Source organism: Propithecus coquereli, unplaced genomic scaffold (assembly GCF_000956105.1).
Source record: "Propithecus coquereli isolate 6110/MARCELLA unplaced genomic scaffold, Pcoq_1.0 Scaffold216, whole genome shotgun sequence".
In the NCBI taxonomy this organism is placed as follows: domain Eukaryota; kingdom Metazoa; phylum Chordata; class Mammalia; order Primates; family Indriidae; genus Propithecus; species Propithecus coquereli.
Window position 1 is genome coordinate 2,594,997 of NW_012146745.1, and position 23,357 is coordinate 2,618,353.

Here is a 23,357-nt window from a genome sequence, read left to right on the forward strand (position 1 = left end):
ATTTCTTAATTTTTTATTATATATTTTATTCATTGATTACCTAGGGCATCTCTTAGTAGATAGAAACTCTCTGGCTCATTTATTTATCCGTAGGACCTAAGACAGTGCCTGGCATACCGAATACATGTTTGTTAATCAGAGACGTCCCTCAGTGTAACAGGAGGATTGGTTCCAGGAACTCCTGCAAAGACCCAAATCTGCACATGCTCAAGTCGTGCAGTCTGCCATGTGGAAACCCTCATTTAGGAAAAGTTGGCCCTCTTATACCTAGGTATCAAATTCCACGAATATTCCATTTTTGATTTGCATTTGGTTGAAAAAAAAAAAAACCCTGCCTATAAGCAGACCTTCACAGTTCAAACATGTTGTTCAAAGGTCAACCGTATTTTTTGAGCGGAGTAGATTGCAAAGTAGCTTTTTTCTTGTTTTCAGGACAAGAGTGATGCCTTCCAAGCTCTTTATAGTTCTGAGCTAAAACCAGAAGCAGAACAAGTTTTTTGACATGTTGCTGCTGAGAAGAGTTTTTAAAAAATAGAAAGCCGGGTAGGGTGGTGGGTGCCTGTAGTCCTAGCTACTAGGGAGGCTGAGGTGGGAGGATCTCTTGCGCCTGGGAGTTTCAGGCCATAGTGTGCCACGATGGGGCCTGTGAACCTCCACTGCATTCCAGCCTGGGCAACATAGCGAGACCTCGTAAAAACAAAACAAAACACGTGGAAAGCACGATTTCAAGTGAAAAGTGAGTAATGTGAATAAGTTGCTTGCATTTGAAAGGAAGCCTTCGAAACAAGGATAGGATCTATGTTAAGACTCCTGGCTGCCATTCTAGTCAAAGTTTCAGCATAAAAGCCCAGCCAACCATGCTTTCTCATCTCTGAACACTGCCTAAGCATCAGTCTTCCTGAATCACATTTTCTGACTACCGGTACATACAGACTGTGAGGAGGGTCTTTATACAGAAAGGAAGAAAATTTTGATCAATTGGAACAAAATGCTCCTTAGCAAAATTTCGGTTAAGCTCTCTTCTTTCTCTGGGTCCCTAACCTTGGCCCCCCTGTCATCCTGGGCCAGCCTATGGCCTGTCCTGAGAATAAACTGAACTCAGGGTAAAATAGTCTCTCATCTACTATCTGATCACACCGCCCATTCCCCACACTTGGTTCTGTCTAGCTTTGTCTACTTCTCTCTGTAAAAGACTTCCTTTTGCCTGACTCTCAAGTCACTTGTAGACATGTGGGCAAAGCATTTCCCTATAGCAATAGTCTTCGTCCCCCTATTGTAATAATTCTTTCGAATAAAGTCTCTCCTTATTAACTCCAGATTTGACTTTTACACCACAGTCTCACCAGTAATTTCTCTTGGTATTGCCTGTTCATGACATCCTGAACCTAAGAGTTTTATGTTTTATACTTCAACTTCAGTTAATACTCAGGATCAAACAAGGAGACACCACGTGGAACAGATTGTTTCCGTCCCTGCTGAGGTCATCACAGGCCAGTTAGCCTCCAGCCAATTCAGCAGCAGTCTACAGACACACATGGGAATCCAAGTGAGACCTGAAGAATTTCCTAGCTGAGCTCAGCAGAAATTGACAAATTATAGGGTCATTAACTAAATAAGTGGATGTTATTGAAGCCTCTAAGTTTATAGATGTTTGTTATGCAGCGACAGATTAAGGATACGTTGACTGAATGTATGAATGGATAAAAGAATGAACAAATGAATAACATCAATTTGGAGATTTCACTGAGGACTCCCAAGTAGGAAAAGCCAAACAAGGACTTGCACAGCAGATTGTTACCGGGGCTCCTGATCTGAGATGATACATAGTTTGTGGCTGACAAAGATGAAAATATATCCTTTGGGTATATTTTTTGAAACTTCAGTTGCTATGGGGGTGTTTGGAAGTGTATCAAATGTTGTCACCCACCAAAAATATGGAGTCAAGGTATTAAGAGGATACTAGTGAGCTCTCTGTGAGTCATGCATTCACCCTAGACTAAAAATATCTTCATGATGTTGTAAAGAAAACTCAAAATTACATAGGAAGTTGCCTTATTCTTTAAGGCATTTTAAAAATATGAGGACACATTAATTCGACATCCATTCAGTAAAAAATTATTAATCCTGCCCGTTATATTTCAGGTACTTTGCCAGATGCTCGGAATAGACTGGAAAAGACATAGTCATTGCAGGCAAGAATCTGAGTCTAGTTGAAAAATACTGACAATTACAACAGTAAGTGCAATGACTGCAGTCAAGGAATTTATTGCCTGTGTAACCGTGTATTTTGGGATAGCGCTGAATCAGGCATGGCTGGATGCAGGGCTGAAATGATGTGGTCATAATTTCATTTCTCTCCATTTCTTAAGTCTGTTTTACTCGGTGTTGGTGGCATTCATGGATTCCACATGGTAGCAAGATGGCACCAAGATGGTGGCAAGTTTCAGTCTCTGTATAAAGGAAGATCTCTTATGCTTCAGATTGAATGAAAACACACCAAACTCTCCTTCCTAGATATTCCAGCAAAAGTTCCTTTTGTCTGAATTATTTGCCCATCCCTGAACCAATCTGTGGGGGAGGCATTAAGAATGTGATTCACTGATTAGTTTAAGCCTGGACTGTATGCTACACTTCCTGGAGTTTTGGAGGTTGGTCTCTGTTCAGAACCACATGGACTGAAAAGAAAGGGCACAAATCCCCGAATGGCACTGGAAGTACGGCAAAGGGATGGTGGGGTCCCAAACACAATCAGTGTGTACTATTACAGGGCCTAGGATTTGTCATCCTCATTTACTGCAAAATTTTACTCAGTTTGTGGTTTGTTTGTTTTTGAGATGGGGTCACGATGTTGCCCAGGCTGTACTTGAACTCCTGGGCTCAAGGGATCTTCCTGCCTCAGCCTCCTAAGTGGCTGGGACTACAGTTGTAGGCCACTGTGCGTGGCTTGGTTTGCCTTTTTATGCTCGCCTTTTTCTTCAATATGTGGAAGTTCAATTTTGATTGTTCTTAATGTTAAATATGTCCATCTTTTTCTTAGTGATTATTTTAGGACCTTTAGTCAAATTCCCCATAATTCTTACCAACCTTTGATTATGCTTTGCCTTCTCATGAGGAAAAAATGGAAATATATAGCAACTCTCAATATTGTTCTCAAGAAAGTCCCACCCAGTTCTGTATCTTTCTCAGAAAGATGCATTTTATATTACTAAAACAAACTGAGCATGTCATTTTACAGTTGTGATGAAAATAATCTCTATTCAAATTGTTAAAAATAGCTCCTGGCTACCTATACCTATACCTAGCCTGCTGGGCTGCTATAAAAAGATACCACAGACTGAGTGGTTTAAACACAGAAATTTATTTTCTCATAGTTCTCAAGGGTGGAAGTCCATGATCAGGTGTCAGCAGGTTTGGTTTCTCTTTCATTTGTTGCAATTTGTCATGGCAGCAGTAGAAAAGTAATATTAAAATACACAGTAACTGACATGCAGAGGATGCCGGTACTGAGGTTTTTAGCATGGAATTCAGCTTGTAATTTCTTAAGAGTATTTCAACACTTAGTTACATCTTGCTACAAAGTATCTGAGAATGATGCAGTATCATACAGCAAAGGAAGAATACGGAATGGTGTGTAGGGTGGGTGCAGTGGTTCATGCCTGTAATCCTAGCACTCTGGGAAGCCAAGGCAGGAGGATTGCTTGAGGTCAGGAGTTTGAGTTCAGCCTGAGCAAGAGTGAAACCCCGTCTCTACTAAAAAATAGAAAAAAAAAAATTTTGCTGGGCAGCTAAAAATAGAAAAAATTAGCCAGGCATGGTGGCATGCACCTGTAGTCCCAGCTACTCAGGAGGCTGAGGCAGGAGGATTCCTTGAGCCCAGGAGCTTGAGGTTGCTGTGAGCTAGGCTGATACCACGGCACTCTAGCCCGGGTAACAGAGGCAGATTCTGTCTCAAAAACAAAAACAAAACAACAACAAGAAAAGGAATGGTGTGTGATAATCCATTTTTATGTGTGACTTTGGTTCCACTGACTCAAAATAAATATATGCTCCTCTATCAGCTAAACTAATGTCAGGGATAGCCCAGATTCAGCAACCCTCAGTTGAACACAGGATGGAGTGCCAAGATTCTGGCCAGTAGCTTTCTGCTTTGATCTAACTTTTTCCAAACTGAAGATGAGATAATACCAGTTTCTACTAACTCACAATAAATTGGTCAATGCAAATGCAGTTGATGAACTGGCTTAATGGTAGATGCCCAGGGCTCTGTATGGGAGGACTCATGGTGTGAGAGAAGGTACACCTGCTGTACCTGAATAAAGCAAGTAAGATTTAAGAATTACCACACTGATTAAGAGATTAAAGAAGAAACATTGTTAGAGGAATGCTTGCTCTACTTCAGAGGTCCCCAACTTATGGTGAGCTGTATAATTATTTCATTATATACTACAATGTAATAACAATAGAAATAAAGTGCACAATAAATGTAACATGCTTCAATCACCCCAAAACCATCGTTCCCCACCCCGCCCCCCAACACGGTCCGTGGAAAAATTGTCTTCCATGAAAATGGTCCCTGGTGCCAAAAAGGTTGGGGACTGCTGCTATCACCTTCAAAGGTTAAGAATATGCCTCCAAACTAACTTTCCTTCTAAGCGATACAAATCTAACCAAACGTATTGTATCCGTTCTTCATCCTAGTTTGTTTATACAAGTTAACAATTTAGTGGTACTTTAGCATTCCCAGTTTCTTTTGTAATTCAATGGCATGATTCTTTTATTGCAGGCTTCTCTCCTGAGAACACGGGCAGGAGTCCAGGGGGACTGGGTTGGAAGACAATTTGAGTGGGACTCAAACTCACTCCTTCTCTTCGTAACTGACTTGTCCTTAAACAAAACTCGTATGTATCATTCTCTCTCTCTGCCACCATTTGGATTTCTTATCATGAAACCTCCAAGTTGCTCATGTACAGAAACACTCACCCTTTTTGGCATTACTAAACACGACCCTACCCGTAAAGTACTACAGGCTGTGTATACCAAATCTGAAAATATGAAAGTTTTGAGCACTGATGTTCTGCTAAAGGGAAATGTTCGTTGGAGCATTTTGGATTTCAGATACTTGGATTTGGGATGCTCAACCAGCAAGTATAATGCAAATATTACAAAATCCAAAAAAATCCAAAACACTTCTGGTCCCAAGCATTTTGGATAAGGAATACTCAACCTGTAATGATAGAGGATTCATGCCGTGAACTAAAGTTAGTTCATAACCTCTTTGTCCCCCAGGAAAACTGGCTCCTTTCCTCCTTTTCCACATAGTACTAAAACTGCATTTCATCATTTTTTTGTGTGTCTACTTGCCTATGTTTTATATTAACTTCATATTATATAGACTAAAACTAATCTTCAGGAGTGATAGGAGTTGGTATTAGAGAAGATATTATTTACATTTGACTACTCAGGGTACTAGGCAGAAAAATATCACTTACCATCTAGGAAGGAGTCTTGATGCAAATTATAATGGACAAGGTACTCACATTGAAAATGTTTTAAACATTTCTTGATTGTAGCTATATACACTTTTCTAGATCACTGAGTTGTGGTACATTACATGCACAGGTGGTCAAATCCATAGAACAGAAGACGTTATCTGCTTTAGTTTCAATGCAAGGTGATTTTTTTTCTTCTGCCCTTAAATACCACCTCTTGATGGCACCAATTGTTCTGTTCTTAAAGAATTCATTAGACCTCATTTTGTTTTGGTTTATGGTCTTCGAGTGGATCTAAAACTTCCCATGCCTTCATAAAAGACATACGGATTCACCATGTATAAAACAAGTAAATGTCTTCCAGTCAGTGTTGGTTTTTCTTTTCTTCTTTTTTTAAGCGAATTAGCCCTATTCGGTAACTTGTGTTCACATTCATATACCTCTATCTATAGGTTCATTGTTACAATACTTCTGATTGGCCCAGGCCATATTTTACAGCTGCCTTAACTAAAATTGCTAGCAGCAGTCTGCAAAAGAAGTGCTTTAATAATGCAAATTAACTTTTAAAAATATGATGACTAACCAAGGTTTTAGTGCTATTAGTTTACCTTCTCTAAAAAGTGCTTGTAATTTTAGTTCACCTTCTCTAAAAAGTGCTTATAATTTTACACAGAATGGGAGAGGAATAAAGGCTAATGGTGAAATTCCACACAATGAAAATAGTGGGATAGACATTTTTGGAAAAGAAATCAACCTTAAATAGTAACTGAAGAAATTACAGTTCTTCAAAGGTCTCAGTCTACCTCCGGTTTCAATGGATGCAATGGAGCTTTTCATTTTACCAGCAGATTACGGATTATTTTCTGCCAGATACTATTATACTATTGGGTTCACAATTACTTTTCTATATTTTCTGTCCATTCACAGGAAAAATTTTTTGGATTTTTCTTTTCAGTTTAGCTTTTTAATACCATGTTTAGTTTATTTCATGTTAAAAATTTGTTAACATGGCAACCACATTAACTTTAAAAAAAAAGAAAAAACTTAACAGGAAGCTATTGTTAAACCTGCAGGTGAGTCAGGCAGATACAACTTTTTAGGGAGGAGCTTTTTGGGAGACGGATTACCAAAGGGCAAGGTTAGCTGTAGATGGAAACCAGTAGCCTTGTCTCCCTAAAATATTATATATTTGGATAAGACATCTCAAAAATATGTCTAGGAAGTTCAATCCTCCTGATAATCCCATTCCATTTTAACTCCAGTGTTTGAAGTTAGAAAACTTTGGGTTTTCTCTTGTCATTTTTGTGGGTCGCAGGATTAATATATTTAACAACATGATGGGACTCTTTTAACTATTTGGGCTTAGTTTTTATTTCACGTTTATGTTCATTTTTCTTAACATTTTCTTCTCTTCTGCCACTTGTTATTTCTTCTGAGTTGTCTGACTTCCTTCTTTGTGTTTGTGTGTTTTGTCAAGCTTCCTCTTTTTTTCTTCTGCTTTCCCAGATCTTGCCAGTAGAAATTAATAAGGACTGTGTACTTTGCAAACAGTCTTTACACATTTATCTAAGAGGGAACTTCTATTGCATCACACACTCTCAGCTTCCTGTTGCAAATTTTTACTGAAGATAGGTTCCGAAGAGGTAATACTGAGCACCGATTTTTTCCTAGGAGACTTATCAGCTGAGTCACATCACTGTTTGTCCCATCTCAGTCTGTTTTCTGCTGCTATAACAGAATACCACAGAATGGGCAATTTATACAGAACAGAAATTTATTTCTCATAGCTTTGGAGCCCGGGAAGTCCAAAAGCATGGCGCTGACATGTGGGAAGGGTCATTCCATGGCCAAAGGACAGAAGGCAGAAGTGAGCATAAGATAAAGAGGCAAGATGGGGGATGAACTTAACCTTTTATCAGGAATCCGGTCCTGCAATAACTAACCACGATAATGGCATTCATCCATTTATGAGGGCAGGGCCCTCATGACCTAATCACCTCTTAAAGGTCCCACCTCTCAACACTGTTACAATGGCAATTAAATTTCAGCATGAGTTTTGGTGGGTACATTCATATCATAGCAGTCCTCTGAACAAGCTACCTGTAAGGAAGAGACTATTTCACATATTATTTTTACATTCCCTACATTATAAACCAGTGTTTTCCAAGGGTTAGTCACCTGCATCAGACTCACCTGGGTGCTGGTAAAAATGTATACACAGGCCCTATCCCAAGCCTATAGGAATCTTCAGTTTTTAACAAGCTCTGTAGATGACTCTTATTGGCACCAATGTTTGAGAATCATGGATGTGGCAATACATTCACCAAGTAATAGGTCCTTAATAACTATCTCATGATTGATATACTATCCCCTTACTAATTTCCAAATATTTCTCTGATGTGCTGAATGTTGTCTGGGCCTTAGCCCTGTGTTTTTGATCATTGCCTGGATATGCTTTCTTGAGCATTTTTTCATCCTCACTCACTCAACATATTTAAAACTACAACATCTATTGGATGTCTCCAATGTCATCATCCTACTGTTATCCCAGAAGTCTTTGTTGGAGTCATTCCTTACTCTTTGTATTCCACCATTTTTACTTAACATATTGGCCATCATGCCAAGCACTGGAAAAGGCAATGATGAACAAGACAGACATGGGACATGCCCTCAGGATCTTAAAGATTCTTTTACAGAGAGTAACTTAATCCTGTAGATTCTTTAGTGTTTTTCTCGGAATATTCTTACTTTGTCACCATCCTAATCTAGAATCTTATCATTTATGTCTACTGATTTAATTTTTTCCTAATTAGTCTTTTTGCTCCTAATTTCCCACTTCTTTTGAAGGATTAATCTGCTGAAAACTTAATTTTTAAAACATTATAAATGTTTTTACCCCACTCGATGCCTTCTTGTTTCTGTGAAAATTGTCAGAGTCAAAATGGAATCACAACAGATGTGGTGGAGGGCACCTGTAGTCCCAGTTCCTTAGGAGGCTGAGGCAGGAGGAGCGCTGGAGTTCAAGAATTCGAGGCTGTATGCATGATGACCTCACCTATGAATAGCCACTGCACTCCAGCCTGGGCAACAAAGTAAGATCTCTGTCTCTAAAAAGAAAAGAAAAATGGAGTCACTAATGTTAAGAAAACGCTGACAAACAGAGCCAGTGAAGGACATGAAGAAAGAGGTCTCATGCTTATATGCCTGGTAACAAAAACTATCTCAAGAGACTGCAAGATTGTGGAATTGTGCACAAAGGCCATGGCAACCTTACACACAAAAAAAATACTTCTGCAAGGACATCTGCCCAGCAAATGCCTGTCCAATCTTGGACTGGCATCACCCTTGTTTTTGATCTTCGTAGCCCAGGGTAATTATTTCGAAACAATTATATAATCCTTTTTTTTTTAAAAACTTTTGTCTTCTTTCATCTCCCTGAACACACATAGTAGTTTACTATGCCATCAGCATTTTCCTTGCAATGCTTTATCCCCAAGTAAATATCTTTCTTTCAGAGAGCCTCTCTGGGTTTGTTACTTAGGTCGACATTTCCAAATGTTTATTGGCTGTTTTCCAAACTAGATTCAAGACTCTTTAAAATCTGGCCCTCAGATGAATTCTCCTAGATAAACTCTTCTATCACTATCAAATAGATATCTGAACTTGATTTAAACATTTTTACTTATTTTCTGGGCTTATGACTCTAATTATCTTTATTATTGAGCAAACCATATTTTTCTCTTAAAGTCTAATTCCTTCCCCCACCAGCATGGCTGGAACTTGCTTTTGCTTCAGCTTCTACGGTGATTCTCTGCTTTACTCATTAAGCATTTAGCATGTGTTCCTTGGTATCATTACTTATCTTTTTCTAATTCCTCAATTACTCCATTAGCTTCCTGAATGTAGAAGTAATGTTTTATAAAATTCTTTCTCCTCCTTGTCTAGTCCAGGCTTGTGCATAGTAAGTGTTCAATAAATACTCATAAAATTCATTACATTCACTTATGTATGCATTCCTTCATCAAATAATTATTTAATGCCCAATGAAAACCAATATGGTCCTTGCTTTTATGGAGCTTACGATTTAGTTGGAAAGACCAATATTAAACAAATAATTAAAATAAAAATTAGATGATCACTAGCTTTATTCATCTGTTAGTAAAGAAATATTTACTAAGCACCCATCATAGGCCAGGCATTGAGTACAATATAAAGCTGAAAGGCTAGTGGAGAAGAATCATATAAACCATTAAAATACAATGTTATAAGTGCAAACAAAATATTCCAGGAGCACAAAGAAGGGTGCAACTGTCTCTGCCAAGGACAGTCAGGAAGGCTTCACATTTTAGTTGGGTTCTGAACGTGAATTTAAACAAGGGGTTGGATGAGGGAATATTTTTACAATAAGGTCAGTTTTTGGAAATCCGATAAGCCCATTCCTATGCCATTCTGAAGAGAGACCTAAGTTAAACCCAAGATGCTGGGAATTGAAGGGTGAGCAGCTAAGACAGAGCTGAGGAGTGTGGCAGCCCTATGACAGTTTACTGCCCCGATGAATGGCTAGGTCTGGGTTGCCTTTGTTTAAGTGCTTCATTGGCCCTGCCCCCTCAGCATGAATAGTTTTCCTAGGGAAAGCCCCTCGTCACTCCTATAGGCTTCTTCAACACTCAAGACAAAATTAATCTGTGATCATTTCCTCTAAGAATCATAGAACGATAGAATTGAAAAGGATACGGAAAATCATACAAGTCAGCTGTTTCTAACTTCCATTCCCCCAAATCTTAGGAATTCTCAAAGTGGCAAATGAAAACATGTAATCAATTTTCAATATTCCAAAAAGCCTACCGGAAGCTGCACATTTTCTGGTGGTATTAAACGCCACGTTTCCTTGTTTAAAGCTACAATTATTATATCAGATCCACATTAAGTCGAGGTTCCAACCGAGCTGTGGGCTGATGAAGTATAATCTGTTTTCCCATTAGTATGTTCAATTTGGCAAACAACTTTTAAAATACAGGAGTGAGGTCATGCTTGAATAAAATTGGTAACACTTGCTACAACGTCTGCAATCTAAAAATCACTTTTCACTGACTTCCTCTTAATTTATTCCTCACACAGCTGTGGGATGAGTAACAGCAGAGCCAGGAGACGCGGGCTCGGTGCACCGCTCTTTACACCTGTTCCGAGCTTCCAGGTTCTTTCCGTGCTCCCAGTTTACAGCACATTCATTCCCAGACTCGGAAGCACCTGTCGCGCCCTGCCATTGGATGACAGTGCCTGCTCCTCCAGAGGCAGGGACGGCTCCCTCTTCCCGTTCAGGAACGCGGTTCGCGCGCACGCATGCGTAGCACAGCGACTCCGCGTCGGCGCGGCTCTTCGCGGCCTGGGGCGGATACCCTGGGTAACCCGCGAGCGTCCGCGCCCGGGGCGCGCGTGCGCAGTCGCTTTTTGAGTGCTTTCCCCCTCCCCCCACCCCGGACCTTTAAACTACCCACCATCCCTGCCATTCGTTCTACCCTCCTCTACCCTTTCACTCCGTTAGACGACCTGCCCTCCGGTACGACACGAAGAAGAACAGCTTGAGACCGGGAGACTCCCGGCGCCAGGGAACCGCCGCCGCCGCGGGCGCGCCTTGCGTGTCTGAACGCCGCCCGGCTGCGTCCCAAGTTGTATCCCCCGCCGCTCCCGCCCCTTCCGCCGCTCGCGCGCGCGCGCACGGCCGCCTCGGCGCGCCGGGGTTGGCTGCGGCGGGGCCCGCGGCGGCGGCGGCCTAGACAGCGGTAGTGGCTCGTACTCTGCTTTTTTAGTTTCCTCCGCCCCCTCCCGTCGGACGCTGTTGTGTGGTTGCCTTAAAAAAACCAACTTTATTGTTCCTCAGCCCCACCTCCCGGCGCGGCGGCGTCCTCAGGATGCACTGAGGTGGAAGGGAGGGGAGGCGGCGGAGGGTCGCGGTCGCGGTCCCTCTCCTCCGAGCGCCCGGCCGGAGGGGAGGGAATCACAATGTCTGGTAGCCGCCAGGCCGGGTCGGGCTCCGCTGGGACGAGCCCTGGCTCCTCGGCGGCCTCCTCGGTGACTTCCGCCTCCTCGTCCTTATCCTCTTCCCCGTCGCCCCCTTCCGTGGCGGCTTCGGCGGCGGCGCTGGTGTCCGGCGGGGCGGCCCAGGCCGCGGGCTCGGGCGGCGGCGGCGCCCCGGTGCGGCCTGTGTTGGTGGCGGCCGCCGTGTCGGGCAGCGGCGGCGGGAGCGGCGGCGGGGCGGTGTCCGCGGGCCTGTCCCGGCTCAGCTGCGCGGCCAGGCCCAGCGCCGGCGTAGGAGGGAGCAGCTCCAGTGTAGGCAGCGGCAGCAGGAAGCGACCTCTGCTCGCCCCGCTCTGCAACGGGCTCATCAACTCCTACGAGGACAAAAGCAACGACTTCGTATGGTAGGTTTGAAGAGCGGTCCCCTCCTCGCTGAATTACGAGTTTCTGCTGCTTGGGCTGGTGGGCTCCGGTGCGAGGGTGGCCTGCCGGAGAGCTCGGGATACCGGCACCGCGGTGGTGTCTGCAGAGGGATTCGAGCGTTTGGGGAACATTCAGGCTCCTGGTCGGTGGGGCGGGGGAATGTCGGGGTCTCGAGGCGGGGGAGGAGGAAGTGAGGGGAGGAGGTGGAAGGTCAAGGGAATGGTTTGGATAAAAGGGGAAAGTTGGGCAAGGAGGTTGTCTCTCGAACGTGTTGGCTGTCTGATGAATTAGGTACCTAGTCTGTCCGGAGTAGTTGTTGAGGTGAATTAAATTTGGAAAGGGAGAGGCTTAAGCTTCCTGAGATTCAGAGGGATGGAGTTGTCGTCAGAATTTGCTTATTCGAAGTATGGTAGGTGATGAAACGTGGGTACGGGTGTTTTAGGAAGCAGTTTGTAATGTAAGTACCCGTCGTGGTGTGTGTAAATATTTCTCTTCTCCCATTTGAAAGGGTAGGCCACTTGTAAGTCTGCTGTTGAGGCTGCTGAAGTCAGTCCGTTCGCAGAAAATTCCACTTCTCAGCTAAGTGTCTTGAAAGAGGGAACCGCATTTATTAAGTATCACTCGTGTCAGATGCACCACATCGTAACAGAGTGTACTCGAACTTCCGACTTGAGAAACGCTGGGTATGGACGTTTTGTCGTCAAAGTTGGCATCTTGAACGATAAAGAGTAGTATTCGGTCATGCTGTTTGACACAGAAGGGTTAGTCATATTAAGCGAAAGGTGGTGTCAGTTGCCTTCCTGTGAGTGTTCTGAGATTTCCATTGGATTTTAGATATTGTTGGTAGGATTATGAGAGAGTAATTGTTTTTCGGTTGTTAGGAGCTAGTGGTGGTTTGTGCTTTTCCTCTGGAGGAAATTTTTGATAGAGTTGGAATATCAGTGATGTAGGAAGTTGGCTCGCACAGTCATTATGAGGGAAGTTGATTCATTTTAGGCTTGAAGATGGTCTGAGTTGGCGTTAGTAAATATGATAGGGTTAGAAGTTGGAATTATTAGGAAAGTTATTGATTAGAATTACAGTTGCTAGTTCTTGCAGAAAAATAACGATGTCTTTATTCATATTTCTGCTTTTGTCTTTATTCTGAATTCAGAATTTATTTTTCATCAAAACTTTTGGGTTGTAATTGTGATTGTTGATAAATTAAGCAGTTTATGGTTGGGTCTGATATGGGTTTGCACTTCTGCACGGTTGAGAGTGCCACGTGATATGGTAGAAGGTAATAGAACAAAGTGGGGGTTTGCAGAATTTACTTGTCTTTTTAGCTACTGTTTGCATTTCAATTTTTAGTACATTTGAAGTAAACAAACATGCTAGCATCCATCTGGGTGCACTAAAATAGTGTAAAAGATGTGAGAAATAAGAGTCACTCAGTCATTCCACAGATATTTGACATTCACTGTCTGCCAGGCACCTTATGAATTTCAACGTAATATAGGCTGTTGTACAGAATTGGAGACACTGATTTTATGTTTAGGAGTAAGATTGTTAAAATTTTATTAGTTCATCACCTAATTTTTAAAAATTTCAGGACAGGAGTGGAGGCTCGTGTCTGTAGTCCCAGCAACTTGGGAGGCTGAAGCGGGAGGATCGCTTGAGCCCAGGAGTTCGAGGTTGCAGTGAGCTGTGACTGTGCCACTGCAAACCAGCCTGGGTGACAGAGTGAGACCCTGTCTCTAAAAGGAGTCGGTGTAGTGTGAGTCCTAACCATTTGCTTAAATTATTTTTTATATTCCAGTGTGGAAGCATCTAATGAAAATCTTTAGTTAAAAATTCTAAGTATTTTATTTTCTGTCTAAGAATCTCATTAGTCTGTTATTTCTTTTTCTGGTAAGGTTGAATATTCAGGAGAATTAATTAATGAGAGTCTGTTTTGAAGACTCAAGCCTGGTTTGATTGTGGCGAATTCGGTAGGAAGACTTGGATTAGGCAAGGCCCAAGGAATCCTTTTCATTTCTGATTGGTTCTGAGTGGTTGGTTTTGTTTTGTATGCCTCGAGGTCAAATTACTCTATGCTTTTATGTCTGATTGAGGCCCAAGTTCAAATAACTTGGGCCTCAAATAATGATGATAATTCCTTATTTATCTACAGGACATTTTAAAGATACGCTTATACTTCACATTTCATGTTATTTTAATATAATGCTAATATATTCCCATCGAAGCACAGAGAAGTAATTTTGTTTCAGATTGGCAGGTAAGGACAAAAATGAGAACTCAGATCTCCTGATTCTCAACTTACTGCTTTCTTTGTTTGCAGTTAGAAAATTTCAGATCTGTAAGTACATGTATTTAGCTTAGTGGTTCTTAAATGACATAGATTAGAGAGAAGCAGCTGTTTCATAATCACATGAGATAAATGTTTTTATCCCTAACTTCTTCCTTTCCCTGCCTGCCCACATCCCAAGGGGACATACCAGAATTTGAGGCTGGGGTGGGCAGTGTAGTTTACAAATGCTCACCTGGTAATAAGGACATGGCCTCCTCCCCTCCTTAAGAACAGTTGATTTAAATAGTCACATACCTAATTTCAGTAACACATATTGGCCTCTCCTGACTTATGTCATATTTGAAAGTAAGTTTATATTTGATTGAAGAATTGATAAACATTTTAGGGATTTATAGTTTGTATTTTAATATTTTATTTCACACAAAGAATTGAAAATATCAAGTTGCAGATAATTTTAAGTGTTTTATCGATGGAGAATCTGTGGTATAGGAGAGAGTAGTATTTACTTTGACATTGGATAAATCTTCAGCATTGAAAGGCAGTTTTTGTTACTTTGATTTTTTTTCAAATTTTTCTTATTTGGCCCGTTTAATTAAACTATGAATCTAGCCTGTATTTGGAAGTTGACTTTCTTTCTTTTAATGTGACTTTCTTTTATTCTGTAACATAACTGCTGCCTCTCTGTTACTGCCAACTATCTGAAATGACCTTTTCTACCTCTGCAAGTTCCAGTTATTTTTCAAGTTGTAGCAGAAACATTAATATGTGTTTGCAAGTTGGTAGTAAGCTCCTTGTGGGAAGGTTGACTTTTAATCACCTGCTCTACAGAAAATAATTAGGATCTACCACATTAAATAGATCTACTATTGAATAAATATGTGACTGCCTATTTTGTGTCAAACTAAGACACACTCTTTATTCTTAAGGAGCTCATGATTTAATGTAAAGACAGACTTTTAACCACATGATTATAATACATAACCTGGCATCATTGCATCTCTTAGTACCATGGCAGATGTTAATACCGTTCCCTTTTCTTAGTACTATGGCAGATGTTAAATACTGTAATGAATTTAGTTGTTGTCTGAAAGTCCTTAACATAGCACTTTGTGTAGCTGTTACCTATTGATCACATTTAGTGCTAAAGATGAAAGCCGTTGACCATTTTTGTTACTATGTTTTTCAGAATATTAAAAAGTGAAATAGGAGATATCGTAGAACCTGTTATAATAAAGATAATAAGGTTCGATGAAACTTTTGGTATGAGCAACATATTTCTTACTGGGTGTCAGGGTTAAAAAATTGTGAAAGTCACTCAGTTATGGGATATTACATCTTTGATAGTTAGGAAAGTAAGTGGAAGATTTAATTGGCCTTTTACTAAAGGATGTGTTGATTAGTAATCTTTTCCTTTTATAAGTCTTTGTACCTTTTCTGATAATGAACCAACATTACATAGGTAATCATATTTCATCTAAGAATTGCTATCAAAGTAACTGCAACCTTAAACCTTGTTGCTGACTGTTCCTCCTTGTATATGTATGTTTTGTATGTTCTTTTTTTTTTTTTGAGACAGAGTCTCACTCTCTTGCCTGGGCTAGAGTGCCGTGGCGGCAGCCTAGCTCACAGCAACCTCAAACTCCTGGGCTCAAGCGATCCTCCTGCCTCAGCCTCCCAGAGTGCTAGGATTACAGGCGTGAGCCACCATGCCCGGCCGTATGTTTGTTCTTGATGGTGATTGTTTTCTGTTTTATGTAATTATTTTAACCAACGCTTTTCCTCAGAAAACTTCCACAGATTGGGAGGAAAGACTTTTTTGATAGTGAAATTAGCCAATCTTCTCTTTCCTAGTAAAATTTACAGGTCAAGTATCCTTTATCCAATGCCTGGGAACAGAAGATTTCAGATTTTTTTGAATTTTACAATATTTGAATTATCCTTAGCATCCTTAATCCAAAAATCCGAAGTTCAAAATGCTCCAATGAGTATTTCCTTTGAGTGTCATGTCAGCACTTAAAAAGTTACAGATTTTGGAGCATTTGGGATTTTGAATTTTCAGATTAGGGATATTCAACCTGTACACAAAATAAAATGCTTTTTAAGCTGGGTGCAGTGTTGCATGCCTGTAGTCCCAGCTGCTTGGAGGCTGAGGCAGGAGGATCACTTTAACCAGGAGTTCTAGTCCAGCCTGGGCAACATAGCAAGACCGCGTCTCTTAAAAACAATTAATATAAAATGCTTTTTAAATTCTTGACCTGGTACTGTTGGTGTTTCCCCACCCCCATTTTTGCCCTCCACCATGCTTTTTCTTTGCCCTGTCTTTCTTCATATATTAATATGTATGTGCCAGGTTCTGTTCATATAGCTCCCTACCTTCTCAAATAATATTTTCATTGAGAATAACATGTTTTTTTTTCATATCCTCAAATATAAGTTCTTTCATTTTTCACAACTTCATGAACTGATTTTGTCTGTTTCTTTTAATACATAGAGTAAAGGGTGGATTGCAATAGGTGGTCTGATTTCTGTTTATTCTATCTCTTGTGTAACCTTTGGGGATCCATGCTTTTTTCTAGTCTGTGATTTGGGGTGGGTACGCTCCTTCCCCAAACTCAGAGTTGGAACACATGATCCTGGCCCAAATAATCTAGTGCATTGGAATCCTCTGCCCTCAGTATTAGTTCAGGGGTGAGCGTTTGGCTGTAATAGAGATAATGAGACAAAAGTGGGCTTTGTAAATTACAGATGACTGTTTTGGGAGCTCTTTAAGATATCTGAGACTTATAGTTAGTAAATTCCGATTCCACTCTAAAGTGAAGATTGAATGTGTTATACTAACAATTGGTTCCGGATAGACATACATAGTAAGTGCTCAAATATAAGTTGCTGTTACTTGCCAGGCACTATTTTGAGGCTTTTACATTACTTGTTTAATCTTCACAACTGTTTGGTATAGGTACTCTCATAGTTCCCATTTTGTAGATAAAGGAAATGAGGCCCAGAGAGATTATGTAATTTGTCTCATTTCACACATTTAATAATGGTAATGACAGTATTTATATTCAGACATACTGGCTCAGAGCTCAAGTTCTTAACCACTGTATTACCTTGCCTTTAATTAGAGGCTGATTTTGTTTAAAATCAGCTTTATTAGGATATTATTTGCATAAAATAAGTCACCGGTTTTAAGTGTATAGTTCAACGAGCTTTGACAAAGGAATACACCTATACAACCACAACCCTAATCAAGATTTGGTACATTTCAAGAAAATTCATTTGTGCCCACACTCTGTCTTCTACCCTCACATCTGACACTTCGCAACCAGTGATCTGCTTTCTATCACTGTTGTGTTTTTTTTTTTTTTCCTCTCAAATTTCATAGTCATGGAGTCCTTCAGTATGTAGTCTTTTGTGTCTGGCTTCTCCCATTTGGTATGATGTTTTTGAGATACAGTGATGTTGAATGTATTGTTAAATATTACTGATATTTTCTTTTAATTGCTTGGTAGTATTCCATCATATGTATATAACATGAATTGCTTATTTGCTAGTTAAAAGATACGTGAGTTGTTTCTTTGTTTCTAGTTTTTGGCTATTATGAATAAAGCTGCAGTAAGCATTCACATTCAGGTTTTCATGTAGACATGTCTTTACATCTCTTGGGTAAATATCTAGAAGTGGATTTCTGGGTTCTATGGCAAGTGTATGTTTAAAAAACTGGAAAACTATTTCTAAAGAGGCTATACCATTTTACATTTCTACCAGCAATGTATGAAAGTTCCATTTGTTTCACTGCCTTGCCAAGACTTGGTGTTTTCAGTCTTTTAAATTTTAGTTGTTTTAGTGGGTATGTAGTGGGATCTTATTGTCTTATAATGATGTTGAACATATTTTCATTTGCTTTTCATTTACACTTTTCGCTTTTGTGAAGTGTCCTAATCTTTTGCCCATTTTTTCTCTTAAATTGTGTGTCATATTGCATGGTAAGAGTTCTTTATGTATTCTGGTTATATAAAGACCTGTGTATTGTGATATTTTCTCCCAATTTATTGTTTACCTTTTCATTTTCTTAATAGTTTTTTTGAAGTATAAAAGTTTTACATTTTGATTAAGTCCAATTTATTCATTGATTTTTTTATTGTTTGTGAATTTTGTGTCCTTGTTAAGAAATTACTAAGGGGAAGTTACAAAAAATTTTCTTCTATATTTTCTTCTAGAAGATTTATAGTTGTCTTATAGTTATGATGCATTTCAAGTTAGTTTTTCTATACAGTGTGTGGTAAGAATTGAAGACTTCTCTAACCCCCACGGATATCTGATTATCACAGCACCGTTTGTTGAAAGGACCGTCTTTGCTCATTGAATTTTCTTGGCACCTTTCTCAAAAATTTACCACATATGTATGAATTTATTTCTTGAATTTTTATTCTGTTCCATTGATCTGTATGTTAATCCCTACATTAGTACCTCATTGTCTTGATTACCATATCATTATGGTAAGTCTTGGAAACAGGAGTGTAATTTTGTTCCTTTATTTCAAAGTTGTTTTAGTTATTTAAGTTCTTTGCATTTCCATGTGAATTTTAGATTTATTAGTAGCTTGTCAATTTCTACAAAAGGGATGTAGGATTTTAATTGGTGTTACTTTGAATCTGTGACTCAATTTGACTTGGTATCTTAACATTGTTGAGTCTTTTGAACCATGAACATACTCTATTTCTCCAATTGTTTAGGTCTTCTTTAATTTCTCTTAGCAGTGTTTTATACTTTTCAGTGTTGAGTTTTGCATCATAGTTCGTTAAATTTACTACTGAATATTATGTTTTGATGCTGTTCTAAATGTTCTTTTAATTTCAATTTCTAATTGTTGCTAGTATGTAAACAATTTATTTTTGTATATTGACCTTGTATTTTGTGAACTTTATTTTTTTGCATATTGTAAGAACTGTAGAACACATTTCATTTTTAATTTTATTATTATTATTTTTTAAGAGATGGGATCTTGCTATGTTGCCCAGACGGGACACAAACTCCTGGTCTCAAGGGGGTCCCCCTACCTCAGCCTCCTGAGGACTATAGGCACATGCCACCATGCCTGGCTTTGCGAAACTTTAAATTCACATATTAGTTCTAACAGTTTTGGGTAGAACTTAAGGGATTTTCTAAGAAGACAATCACGTTACCTGTAAATAGTTATACTTCTTTCTTTTCAATTTGTATGCCTGATTTAAAAAACAGATTAATGGATATATTTGATTTGCTATTTTTTTAAAAGGATTTTTTTTGCTTCTTTCTTCATGGATGATATTGGTCTGTGGTTTTCTTGTAATATTTTTTTCTGGTTTTCACATCAGAGTATATTAGTTTGCTAGGCTTCCATAACAAAATAGGTGGTATAAACAAAAGAAATCTATTTTAGCATAGTTCTAGAGGCTGGAAGTACAAAACAAGGTGTAGACAGATTTGATAGTTCTTCTTTTTGGCTTGCAGATGGTCACTTTCTTGCTGTGTCATCACATGGTCACCCCTCAGTCTATGTGTTGTGTCATAAACGTTCTTATAAGGATACCAGTCATATTAAATTAGGGCCCACCCACATGACTTTATTTTACCTTGATTATTTATTTAAAGATCTAATCTCCAAATGCAGTCACATTCTAAGATAGTGGGAGTTAGGACTTCAACAAAGGGATTTTCTGCTGTGGAGTGTCTCCTGAATATAAAAAAAGAAAAAACAAAAAGAAATTTTCTTTTGGGAGGGATAGAAATACAATTTAGCCCATACCTCATGGTAGGGTAATGCTGGCTTCTAAAAGGAGATGAAAGAATTTGTATGAAATTGGCATTCTTCCTTAAGTGGTTCGTAGAATTTACCAGTGAAGCCATAGTTTTTTGTGGGAAGGTTTTTAATTACTAATTCAGTTTCTTTAATAGAGAAAGACCTATTCAAGTTCTATATTTCTTGAGCTTTAGTAGTTTAAGAGATTTGTCCATTTCACCCAAGTTGTTAAATTTATTGACATAAAGTTTATAATATTACCTTATTCTTTTAATGTCGAGGATTTGGAAAGATGTCCCACCTTTTGTTTCTGATACTGATAATTTATGTTGCTGTCTTTCTTTTTTTCCTTGAACACTTAAGCTAAAGAATTGTCAGTTCTATTAATCTTTTCATAACCAGATTTGGTATTATTAATTTTTTATATAGTCTGTTCATTTTCTATTCCACCGATTTTCAGTTTTACTTTTTGATTTCTTTTCTTCTACATACTTGGAGTTTCATCTTTTCTTTTTGTGATTTCTTAATATGAAAGCTTAGACTGTTGATTTTTGGCCTTCTTTTCTAATAAAAACATTTAATCCTATCAGTTCCCCTTTCTAATCCCTACTTTAGATGTATCTTTTAATTTTCATTGAGTTTAAAATACTTTCTCTTTTCCCTTTTGATTTCTTATTTGAACGATGAATTATTTAGAAGTGTGTTTAATTTCTAAATCAGAATTTTCTGGGTAGCGTTCTGTTACTGATCTCTAGTACAGATTAGCTTTGTTCAGAGATATACTTTGTATGATTTCAGACCTGTTAAATTTTTTGAGACTTGTGTCATGGTCCACTATAAGCTTTGGCTTAGCTAATGGTCAGTATGCACTTGAAAATAAAATGAGTATTCTGTGTGCAGGCTAGAATATTCTGTAAATGGCAAATAGTCAAGTTGATTGATATTTAAGTTCTGTATATCCCTCTTGATTTTCTGTATACTTGTACCATCAATTATTGATTAAGTCCTTAATCTAACTATAATTGTAGATTTAGCTATGTCTCCTTTTAGGTTTGTTAGCTTTTGCTTTGTGTAGTTTGAAGCTCACACATATTTAGAGTTGGAGAATTGATCCCTTTTCGTTTTGAAATGTCACTCTTTATTCCGGGTAATATTCCTTGTTCTGAAATCTACTTAGTCTAATGTTAATATAACCTCTTCAGCTTTCTTTTCATTAAGTGTTTACGTGTTTTTTTTTTTTAATCTTTCACTTCTATTATGTCTGTGTTTTAATATTTAAAGTAGGTTTCTTGTAGACAGTGTATGGTTGAGTCTTCCCTTTTTATTTAAACTGATAATCTGCCTTTTGATTGGATCAGTTGGACTGTTTTCATTTTAACGTAACTATGTTGTGCTTGGTTTTGTGTGTGCTATCCTGTTTGCTGTTTGTCATCTGTTTGTCCCTTCTATTCCTTTTTTCTTTTTTTCCCGTCCTTTCCTGCTCTCTTTTGGATTAATTGGATATTTTTAATATTTCCGTTTTATTTCTACTATTGGCTTATTAGTGATAGTGTGTGTTTAGCGGGGAGTGCTTGTTCTGAGGTTTACAATACTCATTTTTTTAACTTTGCACGTTCTACCTTCAAGTAATATATCATTTCACATACGAGGTAAGAGTTTTGCAGTAGTGCGTTGCTTCCATTCTGTAGGATCCATTCTGTTACTCCCTGATAGCCAGAAGTATTAGCTGTCTGTTCCTTTTGTTTAGGAAATAGAAGTAAAATTCATACAACATAAAATTCACCATTTTAACCACTTTATTTGTTTATTTTTTTAGGACACAATTAAAATTTGCTTTAAATATTTCTTTCGGGAAGGGGACACCACACTTGTATATAATGAAAAGAAACGTTTTTATAGTCCGGAACCTCTTGTATTTTACATTGCTTATGCCACGAATTCATAGGAAATAGGTTCCAGCAGCTCAGGCTCCTTTCCATTGCTTCTCACAAAGTGTGCTTCTCTCGGTGGAGCAGGCTGGAACTTCAGTTGAACCCAGGTACCTTTCCCTTTGGCTTCCTTCTTTTTCTTATCATTTTCCTTCACACGTTTCAGGAAGCTATCTTGGCTCTTTGAGTGCTTAATGTGCTCAATACTCACATTAATCCTTTTGGCAAGAATCTGGCCCTTAGCTTTTTTGTTTACAAAAATTCCAGCAGCATGCTGGGTAACATTGTAGACTCTTCCGGTTTTGCCATGGTAACATTTGTGGGGCAGGCCTTTTCAAACAGTACCCATTCCCTTGATGTCTGCAGTATCACCTTTCTTATAGATTTGCATGTATGTGGCCAAAGGAACAACTCCATGTTTTCTAAAAGGCCTGGAGAACATGTATTGGGCGCTTCTCCTCTTTCCCTTTGTGTTTGTCATTTTGGTGGATTTCTGGAAGATGGCGTCTCTAGCTGAAAGGAAGCTTTTTAACCATTTTAAAATGTACAATTCTGTGGGTTTTAGTACAGTCACAGTGTTGTGCAGCCATCGCTAATGTCTAAATACAGAACATTTTTATCAGCCCAAAAAGAAACCGTATACCCATTAAGCAGTCACTCTCCTCCTCTTCCCTTGGTGATCACTGATTTACTTTCTGTCTTTATGGATTTGCCTGTTCTAGACATTTCATACAAATGGAATCATACAGTATATGGTCTTTTGTGACCTAGCTTCTTACACTTCACGTATTTCTAAGGTTCATCCATATCGTAACATGTATCAGTACTTTATTTTTTTTGCGGCTGAATGATATTCCATTGTATGGATAGATCCCATTTAAAAAATCATTTATCAGTTGATGGACATTTGGGCTGTTTCCCCTTATTGTCTATTATGAATAATATTTCTATGAACATTTATGTATGAGTTTTGAACATATGTTTCCTACTTTCTGGGGTATTTACTTAGGAATGTAATTGGTAGGACATATTCTGTGTTTCACTTTCTGAGGAACTGCCAAACTGTTTTCAACAGTGGTTGCACTATTTTACATTTCCTACCAGGAATGTATAAGGGCTCATTCTTTTCTTTTCTTTTTCTTTTGATTATAGCCAACCTAGTGGGTGTGAAGTGGTATTTGATTATGGTTTTTATTTGCATTCCACTATTCACTAGTGATCTTCAGCATCTTTTCAACTGCTTAATGACCATACCTATATTACTTTTTAAAGATTATGCTTTTATCTTTAATAATTGGGTCAGACAACAGTATGTTTCTTGGTAGCCAAAGGAAAGTCAAGGGAAAAGTTGTGGTTCAGATTTTCACTGTTTGGTTCAGTGCGTTTTCTGTAGAAGTATGCATTTTCTGTTGAAGTGTGTTATATATAGTGTT

General features: G+C 38.8%; 1 protein-coding gene and 1 pseudogene across 1 annotated transcript in view; one reads left to right on the forward strand and one right to left on the reverse strand.

The window, feature by feature from the left end:
• The first annotated feature begins 11,253 nt into the window (after positions 1 to 11,253).
• Positions 11,254 to 23,357, forward strand: part of RFWD2 (ring finger and WD repeat domain 2, E3 ubiquitin protein ligase) — a 187,959-nt gene continuing 175,855 nt past the window's right edge. The window contains exon 1 of the mRNA XM_012644641.1: positions 11,254 to 11,908. Coding sequence (XP_012500095.1) covers positions 11,490 to 11,908 — 419 coding nt within the window. The 5' untranslated portion in view covers positions 11,254 to 11,489. The remainder of the gene's footprint in view (positions 11,909 to 23,357) is intronic.
• LOC105810618 lies at positions 21,923 to 22,405 on the reverse strand (annotated as a pseudogene).